Genomic DNA, 26,863 nt, shown 5'->3' with positions numbered 1-26,863 from the left:
GACATTTCAGAATCGACAGTCACTAGCCAATTTCGTAACCACGAAACCAGCCCTACAGGAGGTATTACGGGGGGTTCTATAAAAGTAAAAAGGCCCCAAGAGTGATACAAAACAGAAAGTCACAGCCAAAACAAAGACTTTACTGACAACATGGCAGAATTAAAAGCATATCTCTCAGTACTCAGCCTTAACATTAATGGTTTAAATTCTTGCTTTAAACGCCATAGGGTTGCAGATTGGATAAAAAGAAATGACCCATCCATTTGCTGTCTACAAGAGACTCATTTCGAGCCCAAAGATGCATTCAGACTGAGAGTAAGGGGATGGAGTACCATCTTTCACGCAAATGGACCTCAAAAGAAAGCTGGGGTAGCAATTCTCATATCAGATAAATTGGATTTTAAACTACAGACTATAGTTAGAGATGCAGAAGGGCACTATATTATTCTTAAAGGAAGTATTCAACAAGTGGATATGACAATTATAAATATATATGCCCCCAACAGGGGAGCAGCAAGATACACAAGCCAACTCTTAACCAGAATAAAGAGACATATAGATAAAAATACATTAATAGTAGGGGACCTCAACACTCCACTATCAGAAATAGACAGAACACCCTGGCAAAAACTAAGCAAAGAATCAAAGGCTTTGAATGCCATACTCGACGAGTTGGACCTCTTAGATATATATAGAACACTACACCCCAGAACCAAAGAATACTCATTCTATTCTAATGCCCATGGAACATTTTCAAGAATAGACCATGTTCTGGGACACAAAACAGGTCTCAGCCGATACCAAAAGATTGAAATTATCCCCTGCATATTCTCAGACCACAACGCTCTGAAATTGGAACTCAACCACAAGGAAAAATTTGGAAGAAACTCAAACACTTGGAGACTAAGAACCATCCTGCTCAGGAATGACTCGATAAACCAGGAAATCAAAAATCAATTTAAACAATTTATGGAGACCAATGAGAATGAAAATACAACAGTCCAAAACCTATGGGATACTGCAAAGGCAGTCCTAAGGGGGAAATACATAGCCATCCAAGCCTCACTCAAAAGAATAGAAAAATCTAAAATGCAGTTTTTATATTCTCACCTCAAGAAGCTGGAACAGCAACAGAGGGACAGGCCTAATCCACGCACAAGGAAGCAGTTGACCAAAATTAAAGCTGAAATCAATCAAGCAGAAACCAGAAGTACAGTAGAGCAGATCAACAGGACTAGAAGCTGGTTCTTGGAGAGAATCAATAAAATTGACAGACCACTGGCAAGACTTATCCAAAAGAAAAGAGAAAGGACCCAGATTATTAAAATTATGAATGAAAAAGGAGAGGTCACGACGAACACCATTGAAATTGGAAGGATTATTAGAAATTTTTATCAACAGCTATATGCCAATAAACTAAGCAATCTGGAAGAGATGGAATCCTTCCTGGAAACCTATAAACTACCAAGATTGAAAAAGGAAGAAATTGATTTCTTAAACAGGCCAATTAATTATGAAGAAATTGAGTCAGTGATAAACAACCTTCCAAATAACAAAACTCCAGGCCCGGACGGTTTTCCTGGGGAATTCTACCAAACATTCAAAGAAGAAATAATACCTATTCTCCTAAAGCTATTTCAAAAAATAGAAACAGAAGGAAAGCTACCAAACTCATTCTATGAGGCCAATATTACCTTGATCCCCAAACCAGGCAAAGACCCCCTCAAAAAGGAGAATTACAGACCGATTTCCCTAATGAATATGGACGCCAAAATCCTCAACAAGATACTTGCTAATAGAATCCAACAGTTCATTAAAAGGATTATCCATCATGATCAAGTGGGATTCATACCTGGGATGCAAGCGTGGTTCAATATTCACAAATCAATCAGTGTGATACATCATATCAACAAGAAAAGACTCAAGAACCATATGATCCTCTCAATCGATGCCAAAAAAGCATTTGACAAAATACAGCATCCTTTCCTGATTAAAACCCTTCAGAGTGTAGGAATAGAGGGTACATTTCTCAATCTCATAAAAGCCATCTATGAAAAGCCTACTGCAAATATTATTCTCAATGGGGAAAAGCTGGAAGCCTTTCCCTTAAGATCAGGAACACGACAAGGATGCCCACTCTCGCCACTATTATTCAACATAGTACTAGAAGTCCTTGCAACAGCAATCAGACAACAAAAAGGGATCAAAGGTATTCAAATCGGCAAAGAGGAAGTCAAAATGTCTCTCTTCGCAGACGACATGATACTCTATATGGAAAACCCAAAAGAAGCCACTCCCAAACTATTAGAAGTTATAGAGCAATTCAGTAACGTGGCGGGATACAAAATCAATGCTCAGAAATCAGTTGCATTTCTGTACACGAATAACGAGAACGAAGAAAGAGAAATCAGGGAATCCATCCCATTTACAATAGCACCAAAAACCATACGTTACCTTGGAATTAACTTAACCAGAGACGTAAAGGACCTTTATTCTAGAAACTATAAATCACTCTTAAAAGACACTGAGGAAGGGGCGCCTGGGTGGCACAGCGGTTAAGCGTCTGCCTTTGGCTCAGGGCGTGATCCCGGTGTTGTGGGATCGAGCCCCACATCAGGCTCCTCTGCTATGAGCCTGCTTCTTCCTCTCCCACTCCCCCGCTTGTGTTCCCTCTCTCGCTGGCTGTCTCTATCTCTGTCGAATAAATAAATAAAATCTTTAAAAAAAAAAAAAAAAAAGACACTGAGGAAGACATAAAAAGATGGAAAGATATTCCATGCTCATGGATTGGAAGAATTAACATAGTTAAAATGTCCATGCTACCCAGAGCAATCTACACTTTCAATGCTATCCCGATCAAAATACCGAGAACGTTTTTCAAAGAACTGGAACAAATAGTCCTTAAATTTGTATGGAACCAGAAAAGACCCCGAATCTCCAATGAACTGTTGAAAAGGAAAAACAAAGCTGGGGGCATCACAATGCCGGATTTCGAGCTATACTACAAAGCTGTGATCACCAAGACAGCATGGTACTGGCACAAAAACAGACACATAGACCAATGGAACAGAATAGAGAGCCCAGAAATGGACCCTCAGCTCTTTGGGCAACTAATATTTGATAAAGCAGGAAAAAACATCCAGTGGGAAAAAGACAGTCTCTTCGATAAATGGTGCTGGGAAAATTGGACAGCTACATGCAAAAGAATGAAACTTGACCACTATCTCACACCATACACAAAAATAAACTCCAAATGGATGAAAGACCTCGATGTGAGACAGGAATCCATCAAAATTCTAGAGGAGAACATAGGCAGCAACCTCTACGACATCGGCCAAAGCAACCTTTTTCATGATACATCCCCAAAGGCAAGAGAAACAAAAGACAAAATGAATTTATGGGACTTCATCAAGATTGAAAGTTTCTGCACAGCCAAGGAAACAGTCAGAAAAACTAAGAGGCAGCCCACGGAATGGGAGAATATATTTGCAAATGACACTACAGATAAAGGACTGGTATCCAAGATCTACAAAGAACTTCTCAAACTCAATACACGAGAAACAAATAAACAAATCAAAAAATGGGCAGAAGATATGAACAGACACTTTTCCAATGAAGACATACAAATGGCTAACAGACACATGAAAAAATGTTCAAAATCATTAGCCATCAAGGAAATTCAAATCAAAACCACACTGAGATACCATCTTACTCCAGTTAGAATGGCAAAAATAGACAAGGCAAGAAACAACAATTGTTGGAGAGGATGTGGAGAAAGGGGATCCCTCCTACATTGTTGGTGGGAATGCAAGTTGGTACAGCCACTCTGGAAAACAGTGTGGAGGTCCCTTAAAAAGTTAAAAATTGAGCTACCCTATGATCCAGCCATTGCACTACTGGGTGTTTACCCCAAAGATACAGACGTAGTGAAGAGAAGGGCCATATGCACCCCAATGTTCATAGCAGCAATGTCCACAATAGCTAAATCATGGAAGGAGCCGAGATGCCCTGCAACAGATGACTGGATTAAGAAGTTGTGGTCCATATATACAATGGAATATTACTCAGCAATCAGAAAGAATGAGTTCTCAACATTTGCTACAACATGGACGGCACTGGAGGAGATAATGCTTAGTGAAATAAGTCAAACAGAGAAAGACAACTATCATATGATTTCTCTCATCTATGGAACATAAGAACTAGAATATTCAGTAGGGGAAGAAAGGGATAAAGAAAGGGGGGGGTAATCAGAAGGGGGAATGAAACATGAGAGACTATGGACTATGAGAAACAAACTGAGGGATACAGAGGGGAGGGGGGTGGGGGAATGGGATAGACCGGTGATGGGTAGTAAGGAGGGCACATATTGCATGGTGCACTGGGTGTTATACACAACTAATGAATCATCGAGCCTTACATCGAAAACCGGGGATGTACTGTATGGTGACTAACATAATATAATAAAAAATCATTATTAAAAAAAAAAAAAGAGTAAAATCTAAAATAATTATATAATCAAGATTAAGTCATGGCTTTACTTCAATACAATAATCATGGTAAGATAACAGAAAGCATGGCTTAGGGGCAGTTCTCTTTCCTGAAGAGCTATAACGTGGATATCCACACACTTAAAACAGTATAAAGATACTACTTCCTGGAGACAGAACACAAAACAAAAGCCTCTTAAAGTCTCCCCGAGACTTATGAGTCCTTGAGTATTTTTATCCCATTGAAATGGGCTCTGATACATCTGACATTTCCCCCATTACACACTTTTCTAATTGATGTACAATAATTGCTGTAAATATCCATTTACAGTTTTCCTCATTCTTCCTTTTAATCCTTCTGTTTTCGGTGTTTGGGTGCCACTTCCAGCCACTACACTGATTCCTGTTTCATCAGGTTACATTCAGTGTTCCCTGCATCTCTCCACATACCTGTATGTGAGTTTACATTTTGAAATACAAAAATATAATTACATGTCACACATTCTTGTGTATTATAAAGACAATAGCAACCCAAACTATGAATAAGCTGAAAGAGAGGGAAAACATGACTTCAAAAGACAAAGTTTTGAAATAGACACTTGCACATTACCTTGAAGGCAAAGGCACTTAAGTTATTTCAGTACTTTATGTTCTGCTTGTATCATCAACCACCCACTTGTCCTCTCCCAAACTATAAACCCTGAGGAGGGAAAAATAATGATAAATTGAAACTTGCCCTGGATGAATACACATAAATGACTTGGTAAAGACACCAATAAATAAATAAATAAATAAATAAATAAATAAGAAGATGGTAAATAAGGCTTTTTCGTTTAAGAGAAAAAAAGATATCAAGGAATAGAGTTTAACTCTTGTATAATACAGTCAGTTAAAGCTTTCTAAATCAGCCAAAGGCTGTAGCTAGGCAACATGATTCTTCACCGTGCTCGAAAAGGGGGCTGCCAAGCATCAGTAGCCTCATTTCTCACTGAAAGCTTTGACAAGTTTCCACCATATTTTATATAATTGTAGCAGAGGGAGTGCCAGATTAGATCTGATTTGCTGTCACAATGGGATTTTTTCCCACATAAGCTAATGATGCGCAGCTATATTTAACCCCCCAAAAGTCACCCTCAAGCACTTACTGTATATTCTGATTGCTTCTCATATCTAGAATTGGACAAGTAGCAATTTTTCTGCTACTGAATATGACAAAAGCAAAGGTTTAATAGGTAGATTTTTTTCTCCTGATTGGCTCCATTATAAATTTAGCTACATATTCCAAATACGTTCACTAGCTTCTCTCACCAAATAGAGAAGATCAAGAAAGTCTGTTGCTTTGAGTTCAGATCCACTGGTATATGCAAGTCAATTCTCTTGCCCCAGCCTACTCTAGTTGGCTGAATATGTTGTCAATTTCCCACCTTTAAGCTGGGCCCCACTCTAACCCTACATCACAGAGAAGTTTGGAAGCATTTAAGGCATTTGTCTTCAGCAATAGTTTAGAGTCTAAAGTGTATTTATGTATGATCATAAACATAATGGACCCCTTTAGTATCTTTGTACTCAGTGAGCTGCAATCCTCCATTTTCACCTTTGTTTTATTCCTCCGTTCTGATGTGTATTCTAATTCCCTGCTGGAAGCGGGTCCCTTCCCTTAACACCTGCCCTCTTATAGCTGATGCCTAAACAATATGTACACCCCTCACCAACTTCTGTGTAAGGAGATGGGCCATATCCCTTGAGTCCTGTTTCAAACTGGACATTTCTACCAACCCAAGTCATGCCATACATTGAAACAAGAGTACCACCACTGGCAAGAAACTTCTGATGCATCACTCACACACCTACAAGATGGAAACCTCTGTATATTGGCGCTAATCCAAATTTGTATATGAGCTTGCCACATCTTTCAGAAATTTGTTTGGGCCACCTGAGAATTAGATCAGTTCTACACATAAGATTCCAGCATGCCTCATAACTGAACTCCCATGGGCCACTACCAGTTAGTAATTCTCTTTCCAAACGACCAATTATCACCTATACAGTAGTCCCTCCTTATCAGTAGGGCATACATCCCAAGACCCCAGTGGATGCTTGAAACTGCAGATAGTACCAAGCCCTATATATACCATGTTTTTTTACTATACATACATACCTATAGTAAGTTTAATTTATAAATTAGGCACAGTAAGATACTAACAATAATTGATAATAAAATAAAACAATTATAACAATATACTATAATGAAAGTTATATGAATATGTCTCTCTCTCTCTCAAAATATGTTATTGTATTCCATTTGCCCTTCTTCTTATGATGAAACGAGATGATAAAATGTCTGTGTCATGGGATGAAGTGAGGTAAGTAACATAAGCATTGGGGGTTACTGTCAGGCTGCCACTCACCTTCTGACAACAGGTCAGAAGGAAGACTATCTGCTTCTAGACCACAGCTGAATACAGGAAACTGAAACTGTGGAAAAGTGAAACCACAGATAAGGGGCGGGGGGGACAACTGTATTACCTTCCTACAGTTTAAATTCCTGACCTACCATTTCCTGGTTTTATGACCTTAGTCAAATTACTTAAAACCATTTTAAGTCTTAGTTTCCTCACTTAGAAAATAGGAACAAGCATACCTAGTTTGTAGCATAATTATTAAATATATATGTCTTACTATTACTAAACAATTATTTTCTTATACAGAAACTGAAAAACAAACTTGTATCAACAGGACACTTCCTTTTTGGGAATCTCACAGATTCTTCAGACTTGGGCTAAAGAAAACTTAGTTACTAGCAAATATTATCAAAAGTGACTGTACCCTATAGCACTCATGAATAAGATCTTGTAAGAGTTTGGATTTTTTTGAAAAACATTTTATGTAGTCCCTAAAGTTCATAAAACAGAACTTATAAATCAAGATTTAGTGGTTTTATATCTCAGATAAATAGACAGATGATACAGACAGATGGACAGATATAGATAGGTCTATCTATCCAGAGAGTCTTTTCACCTTGAATAGACAGGTAGTGCTCCCCTCTGTACATTATAATTCACATACTTCAAAGGCCCCAACATTAGATCAACAGCTTCAAGGTTGGTGATACAATCCAATGACACGGCGTGGATTCAAAGGAGTGTTACTCAGGGCAGATACCAAATATCACAACCTTATCATAGCTGAAAAAAGAGCTTTATCTTCTACTCTAAAGTATCTGACTCCTTCATAAGCAAAGGACCCAAATTAGCTTAAAGAAAAATTAATGACACTCCCCTATATTGCCTCCTTTCTGACTCAGATTTCTCAGATCAACAATCTAATATCAACTAAACATCTTTTGGCTTTTCCTTCTCACTCCCATCAAAATTATTAGTCCTGCATCACCATGCCCAAAGTGCTTAATGAGTAACTGGAAATCGAATCTATAAGCTAGGCTCAAGTAAAGGTGGTAATGATGAATAATAGTTTGCTTTACTATTATCACCGAGAAAAATCAGAAAATCTCAGGTCTGAGAAATCTCAGACACAACCACAGGCAATGTGAGCATTCAAGGTATTATCAATGCAAGGAAAATCAGAGTGCTGTTTTTGGATGGAAGCACCTTTCAGTGTTTTCCTTTACAGTACATCAGGAGTATAAAACCTTAGAGTTGCAGAAAAGCTTAAGTGGCATCAAGTCCAACTATGTAGTCATGCTGCATGAAGTTTTTATAAGCCCTGCAAAATTTTGTCAAGTGGTACCTTTCACTGTTGAAAATACTAAAGCCCACAGCATCCTCCTCAAGTGGTCATCCTGGCACTGTGCGATTAAACTCCAACATTCACATTTACAATTTCATGTTTAAATATATACACACATTCTCAATTTCTGAACAATTCTGATTGTTAAGAACATTCCACTTACACTGAGCTAAACAGAGCCTTCTGTTGTTCCTACTGGCTTCCTGATAAGTCACAGCCTAGCCCCTGGGTCCTTTCAGAAAAAAACACAGTCACATAATAGCTACTTTCCTGTTTGAAAACAGCTGTCAGATCATCCCTGGGTCTTTTCCTCCCTGGAAAAACATCTTTAATTTCTTTGAGTCTTCAAAAAACAATGTTTCAAAGCCCTTACTAATACTGTATATTTAATTTCTATATTCCTTGCCACACTGTTTTGAGGTATTTTACGTTAAGTTTAGAATACAGGGAGATGTGAACCTCCCAACATCTCAAGAACAACCTAAGACTAAGTAAGGCTGGCTTTCCTCTTGAAGTTTGGCAGCCACCCTACTATCCACTCATGCTGAATTTTGAAATGTTCTCCCAAATATTATTGTTTACATGAGCTACAACTAAACAACTTTAAGAATAAACCACTTTATCTCCCTATGTTTGAAAAGATAGATATTTTTACTTGTATTCAGGATCTTACCTTTGTTCCTATTAACTCTCATTGACAGAGATGTCCGTTTCTCCAACTCAGCAAAATCTTTTTAGTCTCTGATTTTTAACTTCTGATGTATTTGTTATTCTTAATTACTTGTCTCTATATCATTTTTCAAAGAACTGATGAACTTTCTGACCAGCACAAGGCCCCAAACAAAACTCTACAACAAACTGCTACAACCTTCACTGCAAGTTAACATCAGTCCATTCAATCACTTCCTAGTACAGCTTTAGACTTAAACATAAATCAAAGTGTAAGCTTAATTCCTCTCTTCAGCGAGAGAGACAATGGATTTTCAAAGCTGTTACTTAATGCAATGCCTATGTACCATGTCTAAAGTGACACTGGCATAGGACAATATCCCATAATCTCAGCTACCCAATTTCCAAAGTTAAATATACTTTGTAATCTAAAACTCCCCACACATGCTCACTCCTAATCCAAAGTAGATTTATCCCATTATGTTTCCTAGAAAATAACAAGAAGTATAAGATAGTCATATAAAAAAAATGTGCTCTGGGGTGCCGGGGGGGCTCAGTCTGTTAGGCATCTGATTCCTGACTTCGGCTCAGGTCATGATCTTAGGGCTGTGGACTGAGCCCACTTTGGCCTCTGTGCTCAGCAAGGAGTCTGCTTGAGATTCTCTCTCTCCCTCTCCCCCTGCCCCTCCCCCTGCCCCTCCCCCTGCTAACTCTCACGTGCTCTCTCTCTCTAAAAGAAATGAATATTTAAAAACCGTGTTCTGGAATCAAACAAATCTGACCTCTAATTCCAATTCTGCCAATTACTACCTGTGTGATTATGGGCAAGTTATTTAACCTCTAAGCCTACCTGTCTCATCAGTAAAATGGGGACTATAAAGATAAAATTATGCATGTAAAACATGTGGAACAAAGCATGTAGAACAATTCTTGACCCAAAGCAAGAGCTACTAAGTAGTTGCATCCATTACTGGGATTAATATTAATAAGAAGCTTTATTTTTAAGATTTTGATGAAATCTCTTGAATTGAAACAACAGAGAAGTGAAGTCCTTACTGTGGATTTATCCATTTCCAACTTTGATTTGGGGGGTTTGTTTGCTTGCATTGACAATCCTCACTGTGAGACAAAAAGGAAAAAGGAGACTCTGAATATAACAATGAATCTGCCACCTTCTAATAGATACTCTTGGGATTCTTCAGATTGACTCTCTCTATCCTCTTCTTCCCAGCTTGATAAAGTTCTAGATAGAGGTACCATGAACGATGAAAATATAGATTTTTCCTTTGAGACTATATGTGACTTCCCCCTTTCGGTCTACCCACCTTCTACAAATAATGAGCTACCTTATACAAATCACTCTGCTCATAATTCCCATAGTTACAAATTCCCCTTCTTAAAGTTAAAAGGGCTCGTTTTTGGGGGGAGGGGGGACATTGGCTGCTTCTTACTAGTTGTCTACTCATTTACTAATACATTCCAAAAAGACTTTCGTGCCTAATTTCACTTCTCTCTATCCCAAAATTCTTATTAATCCTTAAACCATGCTGGGGGACCTGATTCTTTTCCTTACTATATACCATGGATATCATTCCATGTCAACAAATGAAAAATGATATCATTTTAAATAGCAATATAGTATTGTGTTTTTTGCCTGCATCATAATTTATTTAACCAATTCTTCATTGTTACTCATTTAAGGTGTTTACAAATTTTTATTACAATAAATAATACTGTAATAAGTAGTCCGGTAGGTACATACTTATGCCAGTTATTCAATATTTCCTTATAAAGCTTATTCAAAGTAGAAGTGAAAGAAAAAGGACAGAGGGGACAAAGAAGAATGACATTCTTAATGGTGACCCATTTTTACCATATTTCCAGAAAGTTTGAGAAAAATTTGCACAATAATGCATGAGAATGTCCATTTTGCAAAAACTTCACCAACACTGAGCATTATAATTTTTTTTACTATTTGCTAATTCAATATGTAAAGTCTTGCACTTCTGGAAGATGTGTAAAGACTTGTCTTTTATGATAGGGATGATTCATTCCTGTGTCTCAAAAATTAATGGACAGTATTTTAGTCCCTTAGCAAAGTTAGTATTTTAAAAAGTTAAAGTCAATTGATATATTTTTAAGTTCTCTGCTTCCCTCTAGAATGAAATGATTTCTTTTAAATTATGGATTTCCTCTGTCTTGTTCACCATTGTGTATCTCAAGACACTGAAACAGTGCCTGGTATATAGCAGGTGCTAATAAATACACATTGAATGAATGAAAACAATGAATTTGAGGTAATGTATTAGAAAACGTGTCCCATGCTAAAAAAAAACTGTCTTGTTAATTGCAATAATAAGTATCAATAAGAATAATTGTTCAGCAAACTTTTAAAGCAGGCCTCAAACAGAGAAGCCTAGGATACCTATTCAGAGTCAGACCTGGACAGCATGAGGCAATGTTTGAAACAGCTGTCCAAGACTTGACCAGGACCTAACATACAAACCAGCTTTCAACTAGGCATAAGGAAAAACATACAGTATTCCAATGGTGACTTCAGATTTTTCTATCAGTGATTCCCTTCCTCTCCTTCTCCCTCTTGTCTCTGTCCCTGTCCTTGTCCCTGTCCCTGCCTCTCTCTTTCCCCCAACCACAAGATGGCGATAGCCACTGTGGAACTCCTGGCTCAGTTGCTGAAAACATCTTTCTGTAACTGAGAAAACCAGCTTTCCCTTAACTGACTTTTTAGGTACCCTGGTACTGTTATTTGGGAATAGTAACCCTACTTTGGGAACAATTCCAGAATATCTAGTCCAAATAACTCTCAGAAGCATACTGAAAAACTCTGGCAAATATAATCAGTTTCTAATAATTTAAGAAAGAAGGACTATGTAACAAAACCAAAACAAGTTAGGGCTCTATGAACTTCAGAAACAAATGGGGATCCATATAGTAGTGGTATGGCCTTTTTTTGTTAAGTCTAGTAACAAGGATACTTGACTAAACCAGGAAATATTTAGCCTAGAAAGAAGACTTAGAAGCAGACTGACAGCTATCTTCAAATATCTGAATGAATGACTAGTAGGAAGAAAAAAATTTTAACTCTATTTTTGGGCAATTCCAGTGGTAGAAATCAAAAGCAGTGGCTGTATGTTATAGCAAGGCCATCTAGCAACAGAGTGGGCTGCCTCCATTAATGCAACAAATGTGTCAGATACTGCTAAGCGCCAGTGAACACCTGATCATTGCCCTATATTCTAGTAGGAGGGTATGACTTCACCTTAACCAATTTTGTATTAGTAATGAAGGGAAAGAGAAGTTTTACTACAAATACAGAAGAAATTTAAATGTCTAAAAGATTGCTTATACTTTTCTCCATTTACTGAAAGATTTTTACAGTTTTCAGTGTAAAATAATGGCATTAAAAACAGTTTGCAAGTTTCTCAATATTTATTTTCAACTGAGATAATACAGTAGATCATAATACCTGCATAAGCCAAAATTCATTTCAAGTTTGTCCTTAAACGTCCCTTAGTGGATTTGAAGGCAGTGTTACTATCAGAGGAAATTCAAAGAGTTGAAAGGTTTCAATAATCTGTGTGTTTCGACTACACTATAAGCTGGACCGTATTCTAGAGCACAGCTATCCACTACACTGTTCAATATGGTAGCCTTAGTTACACGTGGCTACTAGACATTTGAAATCAGGCTAGGAAGGACCTGAATTCTTCATTTTGTTTAATTTTAACTGCTTTGCATTTCAATAGCCATCATGTGGCTAGTGACCATCGTAGAAAATAGCAGAGTTCTAAAGACAGGAGAACAATATTTTTTTATTATGTTAGTCACCATACACTACTTCATTAGTTCCCGATGTAGTGCTCCACGACTCATCGTTTGTGTACAACACCCAGTGCCCATTGCAATACGTGCCCTCCTTAAGACCCATCACCAGGCTAACCCATCCCCCCATCCCCCTCCCCTCTAAAACCCTCAGTTTGTTTCCCAGAGTCCATAGTCTCTCATGGTTCATCTCCCCCTTTGATCCCTCCCCTTCATTTTTCTCTTCCTTCTCCTAATGTCCTCCATGCTATTCCTTATGTTCCACATATAAGTGAAACCATATATTTGTCTTTCTCTGCCTTATTTCACTTAGCATAATCCCCTCCAGTCCCATCCATGTCAATGCAAATGGTGGGTATTCATCCTTTCTGATGGCTGAGTAATATTCCATTGTATATATGAACCACATCTTCTTTATCCATTCGTCTTTTGAAGGGCATCTCAGCTCCTTCCAGAGTTTGGCTGCTGTGGACATTGCTGCTATGAAAATTGGGGTGCATATGGCCCTTCTCTTCACTACGTCTGTATCTCTGGTGTAAATACCCAGTAGTGGTCATAGGGTAGCTCTATTTTTAACTTTTTGAGGAACCGCCATACTGTTTTCCAAAGTGGCTTGTACCAACTTACTTCCCACCAACAGTGTAAGAGGGTTCCCCTTTCTCCACATCCTCCCCAACAATAATATTTGTAAAGCAGAACCTTTCTAGAGAAAAGAAGAGATTAAAGAGAAAAGAAGAGATTGGTGAGATTACAGCCACAAGATGAGAACTAACATACAGCTGTTTCTATGCAATTTCACTCCATCACTGAATTCAGTAAGAGATCTCGGGAAAAGTACTCTAAATCCTATTGCAGACAAATGAGTAAGCTATATTCTGCGTATAAGACAGCTTCCAAAAGACAATGATTAACTCCTTCTGCTTTCCTTACATTTTTGCACTAAATTTCTTTTCTTGCACACTAAATGACACCTTTTCTTACATTTTTAACTTTCTAAAATTATATCTTTAGAGATTATTAACTTAGATCTAATGGAGTAGTAAAAAGTTACAAGTGGATTCCCATCTAACAGTAGGAAAAAAGAGAGATCAGAAAACTACCTTAGAACTATGTGAAACCATTGGCTGAGCTGACAACACGACCATTCAGGTGATTCTAGGTAGAATAACAAATCTGACAACCTCAAGAAGTAGTCTCCAAAGCAGAGGACACAAGAGGTGAATTGGCATGTGAAAAGAAAATAGGACTTCTACTTATATTTAACCTTTTTATTAAAAAAAATAAGAAATCAAGCTTTACTAACTTAAGACTTGGATAGACATTAATGCTCTTACTCAGTCCACATGTCAAATGACCACAATACTGGTAAGTCACCTGAGGTATCCTGAGGGAAAACTAGGAGTTCCCAGGCACCAATATCGATGGTGGTTAACTGGTCCCTTCACCTACTTTCAAATTTCAATGTACTACCATTTACATCTGACCATCTAAGTGGATTTACAAAGTATATTATTTTAAATTGTAAAATACCTCCAATTCCTCAAAAGGAGATGGTGTGTGACCTGGAAAACCTTTTCCCCACACAAAGATTTTCTGATTATCTCAAAGGGAACTACTTGTTTCTAAACTCAAAGACTAGTTATGCATTACTCTTTAAAAAAAAAAAAGATGGGATGCCTGGGTGACTCAGTCGTTTAAGCATCTGCTTTCGGCTCAGGTCGTGATCCCAGGATCCTGGGATGGAGGGCCTCGTCGGGCTCCTTGCTGGGCGGGGAGCCTGCTTCTCTGTCTGCCTGCCGCTCCCCTGCTAGTGTTCTCTCGCTCTCTCTGTCTCTCTCTCTCTCTCTCTCTGACAAATAAATAAAATAGAGTCTTAAAAAGAAAGAAAGAAAGAAAGAAAGAAAGAAAGAAAGAAAGAAAGAAAGAAAGAAAGAAAGAGAGAGAAAGAAAGAAAAAGAAAATGCTCCAAATTTGCTGACCTGCTCTATGATGACAAGTGGTTGTCGATACGGCCTGTGAAGCAGGTATTTTCAAAAATACATATAAGCTGTTCCTTCAAAGTAAAAGCAACAGTTTAATAATCCATGAGAAAGCCTTCTGAAGTGAGCATTTTGAAAATGCATATTTGAAAATGTTTTTGGTATTATGTGGTGTTCATTGCCACAAACTATAAATACTCATTAACCATATAGCTTAAAGTTTGGAATAAAATTTCCTAATCTGCTTGAAAATACTTCTCACAAAAGTGTAAGTGGACTTTTTAACCTATTCGCTAAAAATACTAAAATTCCCAGCTTTCTAAATAGTTTGTAAGGACCAACTGACATCAGGTTAGATGAAAGACTGCCAGCTCATTTTGCAAAAACCTGTGCAAAACTGGTACGTGGAACTGAAAAATGAACACTGTCATTTAGCAAACACAGTCAACAAATTACTTCTTCAATTTGGAATGACCTATCCTTGTGAGGCATATTTTCAACCACGACAGACATTAAAACAAAGTATAAAAATAAACTGAACTTAGAGACCTCTGAATCATTGCATTACTAAGTATTAAACTAAGATTTTAAAAAATGATGAAACATAATTGTAAATCAGTTAATTTATTGTTCTTATTAAAAATATACTTATAATACATAAGCTACATTAAAATATTATTTTATCTTTGTCTCAACCTAAGTTTTCTAATTTATAATGTATAAAATACATAAATACAAGAAAAAACTCATACTTTCTAGATTAAAAATACACATATACTATGGGTGGATATTCAGCATTTTTACTAATAGGATACAATCAAAAACTTTCAAGGCCACTGTCCTACTCTAAATAGTGATTTTTAAAAATCCTTATAATGGAAACAAAGCAAAAGAAAACCTTTAAAACAAAAATGAACATCGATTTATTTTAATGTTTTTAATAAACTGTTCTGTGAGAGGATTTTGTGTACTCAGCGCAAACAATGATAGGAAAATCAGCCCAGAATTATTTAAATGAATACTGACAACATGATCAAGTCCCTGTTGCAACGATCTGGATCACTTATAAAAACAGCCAGAATAATCCTGCAATCCAGTTCAGGATGTCGGTTCAGATCCTGTTTTACTATGCCCTTCGAAAAATACTTAGTGGCCTCCTAGTTCCTAGAAGGACCCAAGCTCATGGAGAAATTATTTTCCTCACAAACTATTCCATGCCTTCCTAAAATGCTCCTGCGGCTTTTGTCATTGGTCACATGCCAGGTACCTGTTTCCAACATCAGACTCACTGTTCTGGCTTAAGATACCCTGACGGCTAAAAATTCAACATACCAGAAACATTTTAAAAGTGAAAAGTTTGCCTCAATATAACTAAAATGTGTGACTTCCACTAGTATTTGTATGAGAAGAATGGTAAACACTGGCAAGATAAAACCCACAATACACATGATGAGTATCTCTGTTTCTAATGATATGGATATTCATGAAGATAGGCCCCTACACCCTACAGATATCACGTTAACTACTTCCCAAAATAAGCCACTTTACACAGTGATCCTTGGGGTCCATAAGAGAAAACAGGTGAACAAAGGTGAGCCAGTGTAGATGAAATATACCCCAAACAAGTGACTTTTCTTTGTTTTCCCAAGCAATAAAAAGGTCAAGAGAAGCCAGTTCTTCATCTCCAACTCACATTAGTACAGGAAAGGACTGAAAGACCACTGCTAGTCCCTAGACTGAAGATGTGGTATGGAATTGTTTTAGATACTTAGAGTGACCAGCGCCAACTACAGGACCTTAGAGAAGCCCAACAAAACAGTGTGAGGAGCTCCACGGCAGCCCTGTGTGAGTCAGACTACCCACCAATGGCCTCCAGGGCCCAGCCCAGGACACCAAGGTCTCCCACTTTCAATTCTAGCACCTGGCAAGGGAAGAGGGTGGAGACAGATGGAGCCTAAGTCAAAATATGCATTTTGTACATTCACTGTTTATGAATATTATTTTTGATCATTGAGCCTCTTTTGACAACATTTTCAAATGAGATTCATTGAACTGTCAGTAGTCTTGTAGGATATGTTTTCCCAGTTTTTCCTACAAGAATCTAATAAATATAATGCTCCCATATACAATTCAAAATGTTACATATTTCAATGTAATCCTTCTTAACCAGAGCAGAGGATAATATTTTATCTTGAAATAACTTAGTATATTTGAAAGCTTTAAAAAGACACACCACCCAGAAAATTAATAATCCTGGTAAAATGAAAAAAAATCAATCTTCCAGAAGGAGAAAGAGATTCTTGCAATATAACCATCTAGTCAAATAGATGTGCTATAAGGGGGGGGGGGGAACTACAGTAAGATTATAAGAGGCAAGCAGCAACTGTAACAAACTGAAAAGTAAATGCCTCCTCGTTTGTAGACAGACTGCTTTTCCAAACCACCCAAGAGCACCACTGACACAAGGCTGTACAGAAACGAGCACATACAGATCAATATCTACACTACAACATCCATGCAAAAAACTTCCACCCTGGCTAAAAGACAAGCCTAAATAGTTATATGCTATTGGCATAGAGATAATAATCAGACTAAAGATGTTCACTAGATCAGTGATTGAAATTCCTAACTTTAGAAATGCCAGATTCATCCAAAGGGAAGGAGAAACTCAGAAAAGTTCAAAATCAAAAGAACAAAGAGTGAAAGGAAGCAAAAAGGGGACCTTAACTTCTATGAATTGACAAGACCGAAACATTTCACTTACATAATTTGAGTCCCAATTTGGGGGTGGGGGAGTGAAGGAAGTGAGGGCTGTGTTGAGGGTTGGCTATGTGGATATGTACAGAAATGTGGGAGGGGTTATGGGGGTGTGTGGGAATGTACAGGAGGTACTAAGGAAGCAGGAGTCACAGGGATATGGTAGGGATGTATGATGGATTTAGAGGGTTGTGGGGAGTTCTGAGGGTTTTAGGGGGTAGGAGGGTTGAAGAATATTGTGGTGGAGCACTACGTATTGAATCATTGTACTGTACACCTGAAACTAATATAACACTGTATATTAACTCTACCGAAATTAAAATAAATTAAAATTTAAAAAAAGAGCATCGTATCAGACAGAAAAAAAGATGCACTATATAAAACCATCTTTTGCAAGAACAAAAATTAAAATAGAAGATTTAAATTACTACATTTATGGCAATCTCCCCTGTATTTTAAATAAATTAAGTTGACTTTCCCCACAAATTCATGGACTCAAAGTTAGGACAGCCCAAGTATTTATTTAAGATCAGGAGTTTCATTGTACAGTTGTTTCACAGCATTTGGGGACCTGAGAGATGGATTACTGAAAATGAAATCAGGATGTCATTCCATTTCCTCTTTGAAACTACGAAAGACAAGTAACAGTCTTATTTCCAGAAGTATGATCTCTATGCCTGTTTTTTACCAACCAAAGTCCCATGAAATCAAGCACAGAGGAGCTAAAAATCAGAAAAACATACACAAATATACATATTCCTTATCCAGGTCCCTGAATGGTTTTCTCTTTGTTTTCAAAATTGCCCTGCCATACTTGATCACTTTTCTAGCAGATGGCAGCGTGTCTGAATGCACAGCACAGTGTTTCAACAAGCATCATACTGCATAAAAATGTACATAATCTGGTTGACCCCTCCTGGGTGTCTCACTTCATTGCTATTTGAATTTCTAGCCCATTTTAAATAGGGTCAGCCTTTGACTAATGTCAAACTTCGGACATATTTTTAGCTTCAGCTTTCTCTTTGTCCCCAAATGAGCACAAAATTTTCTACCCCTTTCAGTTCATTTGGCAACAATTCAGAACTGTATACGACACTTTTCTTTCCCAGTAAGATTCGTCTTGTTCACTTCCCCATATAAATACAATATAATTCTAAAGTTACACATTTGTTCGTTTCTGATTTCAGAGGATTTTATCTTCACATTCTTACCTCTGAATTGTTAAGGTGACATTTGTGAGTTCCTGAAAACCAGCCATCACTTGAACATTGGTCAATGTCCACTTTCTGAAGATTTATGTCAACTTTCATAACACCCCTTAAAAACAGAGAAAGATAAGAACAAATTAATCTGAGCCTTTACAGTTTCTAATTCTGTATTCCATCCCAGAAATTACACAAAGCAACATAAAGAGTGCACTAAAAATGTTCACATTGCCCACTCATATTCAACTAAATTGTACCAAGTGAATACAGGGACGTGATACAACAGAATCAACAAGGATTAGCTTTACCTAAGTCCCAAAGGCATGGACCCTGTATTGTTCACTGTCTTCAGCTCCCTACACAATGCCTGGCACATAGAGATGCTCAAGAAATGTCTGTGGACTGACTGAACTCTAGATAGTGTTCCTCTGGACACGGCAGCAAAATTGACCCTAAAATAACACCTGCTCCCAGTGCCCCTTTTATTAAAGTAAGTCAAAGCAAAGCCTCCACCTCCTTTCTTTCTATTCCTATTTCCCAATGCAGGACCAGGGATGGAGTGGGGTGGGGGGATAGCATCTCTTTCCTCTGATCTTCTATCACAATGACTTTAAACAGCGCTTTAGGTCTCCCAGTGTTCCACACCAGAGATTTGCACCATCTACAGAAGTGCTGATTAGCATTTTTCTTCTCTTAAATGTGGAAACACAAACACTGCATTTCACTTAGCCATTTGAGAAAAATCACTAAGAACGAGAACTCACAAATTCAGAGCCAAAAGCAAAACTGCAAAGAAAGCTCCAATTTTATCTCAAATTTCTCCATCTTCTCCAACCAATCTTCCTACATTTTCCTAAGATCCGCCGCTTCTATTTTTCAGCACCATGAGCACTACTAGCAGCAGAAACATCTTTTCTACAGTGGACTGTCACACCTGTACTTGATTAAAGTAAACTCTGTGTCCTGGGCCCTAAAGCCCAAAGCTTTGTAATGTCATTTTTCACAAACTTGAGTAAAGTATAAACACCTCATTAAAATCCACTAAAATAAAAACACGTTTTTAAGGTCTCCTGCTTGACTTTTAAACTACATTCATTACGTATTATTAAATATGTACAAATATAAAGTTGGGTTCAAATTCTTCATATTATAGTTTTTGTAGCTACAAAAACACCCACAAAATTATAAAATAAGTTCAAACGAAACTATAAGTCAACAAAATTTAAATTTAAAATATTAATTTACAAACACCAATGATTCTGCTTTGCCAAACTCAATCACCTGTCAGAACAGGAATATGGTACAGACTTTAGCAAGCCTATTTTACTACATGCTATGACTCATTTCTCTCTTTTCTCCTTTTAACTACTGTGAAATCTTCTGACAGAGTAGCTTACTGTCGTTTGGGCTTCATTTAAGGTGAATAAGTCTTCTACATTTTTAAAGGATGCCTCTGATTTTTTCTTACTAACCTGCCAAAAAACACTAAGTAGTGCTAACATGCTCAAAAGAGATACAAAACAAAGACACCGAAACCTCCTGATAGCATTTGGTTATCCAGATAGCTCAGAACATATGTAGGTTAAAGTTTCAGAGGACCACTGAAATGAAAACTAAAAATTATCATAGAGAACTTACAAATCCTTTAGAGAAACAGACCTCAATTTGCAAAATGCTACTATTGTGGGCCATAATTCTATAAAACAAGTGTCTGTTCATGTGATAAATAAATGAATTCCCAGGTAATCTAATGCCTTAATCCAGTTCACTCCCTTGCTCTTTCAACAAATATTCGTTATCTGGTATGATCATACCATCATAAGAGATGCGATGGAGGTGAACCGCACAGGCCCAAATATAAAAATGTCAGAATGTTTAATGGAGAAGAGATGGTAAATTCTGGGAAATTTGGAAAGTTATCATTTGGGGTACAGTAGATATTCCATAAACATTTGTTCATTTTTTGACTACCTTTACTAACAGGGCTTTGGACAAAACTATGTTCCACATAGGTCCTGCCAATCATGCAAGCCGACTCTCGGCTCTACTTCATGCTCTTTGAAAAATAACATACTCATTTTTTTCATTCATTCAATAAGTGTATGTTGAGTGCTAGCTTTGGGCCAAAACTGTTCTTGGCCTTTGAAACACAATAGTAAGCAGAAAAAAAAGTTCCTGCCTTCATGGAGCTTAACTCTGGTGTGGGACAAACAATAAATGATGGCTATAACAATTAATTAAATTATACTATATATGACAAAGTAAAAAGTGCAATGGAGAAAAAAAACTTCAAGCAAGTGAGGGGAATGGTTAAGCTTCCCCCCCCCCCAAGAGTGGACTGATTTCTAACTCAACCAATGGCTCAAGGTATAATTACAGCAGATTCATATCACATTCTAAATTATCAGTCATCTTCACTAACACAAAATTTCCCACTGGACTACTGCTGTCCACTACATTTTAGTATTCTGCCGTGAATGGCTTATTTAGAATGCGTTTGTAAGTAATAAACTAGTAAAACTATACGATTTTATTTGTTCCACATCTGTCAGTAATAACGAGGTCAAGTTTCCCTCAACTATCCCACTATGCTCAAAGAGTTTAGTCACAAGAGAGTGCAAAGCTTCCGGCTTGCTCAGGTACAGGAGCCACTTTGGGATTCCAGGAGGCTGCAATTACTCTGGTCCCTTTCCTGGGGACACTACCTTAAGAAACCGGTATCTTAATCACTAAGAATTTTCCCTCTTAATTCTAGGTTCATATAAAAGAACCAAAAGTGACTGCAGACCTTAAGCTCGGCTCACGAAGCTTTCTGGGATTCGCGCAAAACCACCAAAGGTAATGAGTCGTGAGTTTACCAGCTGGGAAATCAGCGCTGACTCATCTTCATTGGCGTCGCTGCCTTGGTGCCTGGAGACCTACAAAGCCCTCGGGGAGGGGCCGCTGACTTCAGGAGGGGGAAGTGGAGGCTTGGGGGTTTAAGTGGGAAGAGAACGGTCTCTCCGTGGAGAAAGGTATCCCGCTGAAAATCACGCAGAGGAGAAACCACTCACGAGCCGCCCTGAACCGGCAGAGGTTGGGCCGAACAAAGAGCCTGGCGGCGCTGGCGCAGAGAGTCCCCTGAGCGCGTGCCTCTGGGGGCGGAAGTGCCGCTTGCACATCCGGTGAGCAGGCGCCACTGGGAAGCTCTGAGGGTGTGTAAGTGGCTGCGGTTTCCTAGGCTGACTGGAAAGCGAGGGCCAAAAAAGCCTGGTAAGTGGCCTCCAGAGAAGCAAGTAATAGCAAGTTATATCCCCGAACACCTGGGTGCTTAGCTGAGCTGCAGATGTGCATTTTTGTCTATTTGTCTGACACCTGAAACGCAATAAGCCCAAAATGGGATTCATCCTCCACCCAAACTTTCAGTTACGCTGATGCTCTTTGTCCATGACTAGGATCCTTCCAGTCATCCAAGTCGATAATCTGTTGTGAAACCAACCCCCATATCAAAACAATTGCCAAGTTCCCTAAATTGTACTCCCTGGATGCTTCTCGCTTCTTAACCTTTCCCCTCCATTTCTACTATCACTGCCTTGGTTCAGGTCTTCCTCTCTCACGAGCTAAAAAATTTTTACAATAACTTACTGATTTAGGCTTATCTCATATTGCTCCAGGTAAAGATCCTGGTCCTGAAGTTTATATGGTTTAGGGTCCTTCTTTAAGAAACAGACACAAAATCATGAATATACATATCACAATATGACCTTTGGCCCTATATCTTTGCCTTTTAACTGCAGTGTGGGTAGTAAGATCATTACCTGAAGCTATTTGTATACCAAGATGGGTAGCAATAACTTAGCTATATATAAATTTAACTACAAACTAATATATATTACTCGGGGCGCCTGGGTGGCACAGTATGTTAAGCATTCCACTCTTGGTTTCTGCCCAGGTCGTGGTCTCAGGGTCCTGGGATCCAGCCCCACTTCAGTCTCCAGGCTCAGTGGGGAGTTGGCTTGAGATTCTCTCTCCCTCTCCCTCTGCCCCTCCCACTCATGCTGTCTGTCTCTCTCAAATAAATAAATAAATAAATAAATAAATAAATAAATATCCTGAACTTTCCCTTAGCTGGTTTCCAAAATGCCCACAGCCTTGGGAAAATGTATTAGAAGCATGTTAAAGTAGAAAGAGACCATTGCAGTTAAAATATCCTCCTTTTTCAAATTTTACAGAAAACAATTGACCACAAAACTCCTTGCTAGTGTTCATTCCAGGACTCTAGAAGGTTTCCATGAAAGCAAAGGGCACTGGAGCTTAAGCATCACACTCTGCTATGTAATCTTTGAAATATACCAATTTGATCCTAACAATTCCCTGCTTAAAGTCAGTATTTCCCACTGTCCTAAAGAATAAAATTCAAGCTCTTAGGTATAACATTATATTCAGGCCCCTCCTACTACTAATATCTCCAACCACTCTTCTGCATACATTCTTTGTTCCAAACAATTCACAATTACATGTGGTGTCCTTAGAAACTTACACTATCTCAGAAAACCATTCTTTTACACGTGCCTTTATACCTGAAGTCTCTTTGCCCAATCTGTGCTTTAACAGTCATAGCTCCTACCTGACTTTATGAAGCCTTCCATAAACTCTGATTCTCACCACTTCCCTATTCTCACCATAATACATTATACTTACCTTCCTCATACTTTAATGATCTGTTTTCCCCACCAGACTAAAATTTACATAGCCCATGTCTTTGTAATATTTCTCCTAGCTCCTGTGTGTGTGTGTGTGTGTGTGTGTGTGTATAGACACACCGTATCTTCTTTACCAACTCATTAGTCAGTGGACATTTGAGCTCTTTCCATAATTTGGCTACTGTTGGTAATGCTGCTATAACATCAGGGTCCATGTATCCCTTTGAATTAGTATTTTTGTATTATTTGGGTAAATACATAAGAATGAAATCTTACCATTTGCAATGATGTGGATGAAGCTAGAGAGTATTGTGCTAAGTGAAATAATTCGGTCATAGAAAAACTAATACCATATGATTTCACTCATACGTGTAATTTAAAAAACAAAGTAAATGAACATGGTGGGGGAAGAGAGGAAAACCAAGAAACAGACTTTTAACTATAGAGAACAAACTTGTGGTTACCAGAGGGTAAGGGGGGGATGGGTTAAATAGGTGATGAGGATTTAGGAGGGCACTTGTGATGAGCACCAGGTGTTGTATATAAGTAGCGAATCACTAAATTGTACACCTGAAACTAATATTACACTGTATGTTAAGTAACTGGAATTTATTTTTTTAAAGAGAGATCCAGCATGAGCAGGGTGGGGGAGAAGCAGAGGGAGAGTGAGAGAGAGAATCTTAAGCAGGCTTCCTGCTCAGTGCAGAGCCTGCTGAGGGGCTCCATCTCACAACCCTGAGATCATGACATGAGTCAGATGTTTAACCAAGTGAGTCACCGAGGCACCCCACTAACTGGAATTTAAATTAAAACTTTAAAAAAAAAGTTCCCCTATCTCCTAAATCAGTCCACCTCCAAAATTAACTTTCAAGAAACTGCAGATACTAGAAAGAAGCAAGAAGCAGCTAAAGTAACAATAACATTCTCCCCTCCAAAAAAAGAGAGAGATACCCAAGCAAACTGAAACCTATAATGAACTGTGGGTGAATAGATGGACAGAAAGACTGGATAGGCTAAAGGAAAGTTTTTAAATTCAGCTTTTGCTTCTTCTTCTTTTACCTTACATAGTAATTTCCTGCTCTGTCACTACAAAAAAAAATTGACATTATATAATCAATTTTGATGGGGTACAAGGGAAGAAGTTCTGCCAAAAAAGTTGATAAAAACAGGTGCTGGTATATCAGCTGCCACCAGTCACCTACTCCTAACAACAGCTAACCAGAACAGAATCTGGTGCCTAGAAATGGGTTGCTGACATAACAAAAACCTAAAACATGGGGCACCAGGCAGAGGCAGAAGCTGGAAAGGCCTCAAAGAGATGGTTAATAAAAGTGGGAATATGTTGGTGAGCTTTAAAGGACAATGAGGAAAATAGTATTGGAGGGACAGAAAAAAGGAACCTTCGGTACATAATATATGGGAAGTTTGGCAACACTTACCTGTGAACAAGTGAACTTGGGGATCTATTGAAGGAAGTTTCTAGGCCAAATGCAGAAAGTACTACCTGGTCTTTCCTGGCTATGAAAGAATAAAAAAAGAAAAGCATGGACTAAAGAAGGACCTGCTTAGTTTTGTTTTTGAATTTAAAAAATTTTTAATTGTGGTAAAGTATACATAACACAAAATGTACCATTTTAGCTGTCTTAACATCTTAAAAGTGTGCAGTTCAGTAGTGTGAAGTACATTCATATTGTTGTGCAACCAATCTCCAGAACTCTTTTCATCTCTACCCCTTAAATGATAATTTTCTTTTCCTATGCTTCCTAGCCCCTGGAGTGGAACCATTATTCTAATTTATATCTCTAAGAATTTGGCTACACCAGGTACCTCATACAAGCAGAATCATAAAGTTATGTGTCTTTTTGTGGCTGGCTTATTTCACTCAGTTTAATGTACTCTGGGCTCATCCATGTTGTAGCAGGTGTCAGAATTTCCTTCCTTTTTAGTGGAATAGTATTATAATGTATTTATAAACCACATTTGTTTAATCATTCCTTTGAAGAGAGACACTGAATTGTTTCCACCTTTTGGTTATTATGAATAATGCCACTATGGAGCTGTTTGGTTTTTGAGTAAAGTTAAGAGAAAATATTAAGGAGCCAGAATTTGGAAAACAAACAAACAACAACAACAAAACTATTGCACATAACAACAACAACAACAACAAAACTATTGCACATATCCAATCTCTTCTAGCAAAAGATTCTTGGAATATGAAAGGGCTTAGGGCAAAGAACCACTTCAGAGTGGGTCTGCAAAATCATTTATTGAAACCTCAGAAGGGTGTAAGACAGTGTTTCTAGACCCTCTTAGCTAGACTAAAGGAATCCTAATGGTCTTATGGGTATGCCTCATAGACCCTCTGTGTTAAACAATAGGGATTCTAAGATTCTTAAGACTTTATTGCACAGTAGCCACAGGGCCCAATTTAGAAAATTATCTATCTTAAAGAGATTTAAAAATCAGACTTCTGTCTAGTAGAATGAAACCTAGTAAGATTCATAGAAAACCCAGAACATTTTTGAATGAATAGCATAAGTGGGAGCACTGTCATCTTAAATTAAAAGAAAAGAAACAGTACAAAAGAAAAAAGATACTTCCTCCTCCCCACGCTTCTGTCAGCAAAAAGCAAGCTAAGAAGTCCACTCAGCTGCAGTCATAATTCAATTTCTTAGGGAAAAGGAAAGATGGTTCAGAGGACAGAATCAAGAGCTGAGAGGATAAATCCAGAACCTTCAGAAAATTATTCCCAGGGAGCAGGATTGGATCACGATCAAGGAATTGGTGATATACATTGAAGTGGATTTCAAAATTGCCGTGATCTAGTAGCTGCTATGTGTATCTCGTTCCCCTGCTTTTTTAACTGCAGTGTTACCGTAGTTGTGCCATCCCTTTACCACAATCATATATGGGGGACGGATAACAGAGGAAGGGGACAGATAATATTTCTTGACAGGTCTTCAGATTGAGAGGTTTATACTAGAGGAGCCATGTACATAACACTCACGCTCATCAAGACTTCATTCAAATGGCTAAACCCTGACTTTAAGACAATACCACAATGAAAGGAGACTTTGGGGGTGAGGAGTGTGAGAGGGGGTAAGTGCATTTTGCATAAAAGAATTCCAACTACCCTGAGATTATCCTGCTATGAGGAAATGCAAGATACCAGGAAGAGTGAATGTGGAAAGAGAGTTTACCAAGAAGTTCCCACACATGCCCCAGCTACTTGAAACATCCCAGCCCACCTGCCAGATAAATGAGTGAGAAGCCATCTTAGAAGTGGATCTTCCAGCCACAGCCACCCCAACTGATATCCTATACATCAGAAACAAACCACCCAGCCAAGTACACCCCAAATTTGTGACCCACAGAATTGTAAAAAAAAATAATAAAAAGTTTGTATTATGCTCCTAGATTGTACAGTAAATTTGTTATGCAGAAATAGCTAACTGGGGAGGGGTTAAGATGGCGGAGGAGTAGGGGACCCCTTT

General features: G+C 38.1%; 1 protein-coding gene across 1 annotated transcript in view; it reads right to left on the bottom strand.

Moving 5' to 3' along the window:
- The window catches only part of GPR158 (G protein-coupled receptor 158), a 432,984-nt gene that overhangs the window by 375,708 nt on the left and 30,413 nt on the right, over positions 1-26,863 (bottom strand). Inside the window, 1 exon segment of the mRNA XM_026478920.4 lies at positions 18,694-18,799. Within this exon segment, the coding sequence (XP_026334705.3) occupies positions 18,694-18,799 (106 nt within the window).

Source organism: Ursus arctos, unplaced genomic scaffold, assembly GCF_023065955.2.
Source record: "Ursus arctos isolate Adak ecotype North America unplaced genomic scaffold, UrsArc2.0 scaffold_30, whole genome shotgun sequence".
Taxonomy (NCBI): Eukaryota; Metazoa; Chordata; class Mammalia; order Carnivora; family Ursidae; genus Ursus; species Ursus arctos.
The sequence above is the reverse complement of the archived record's forward strand: the minus strand, read 5'-3'. Positions and strand labels throughout refer to the sequence as shown.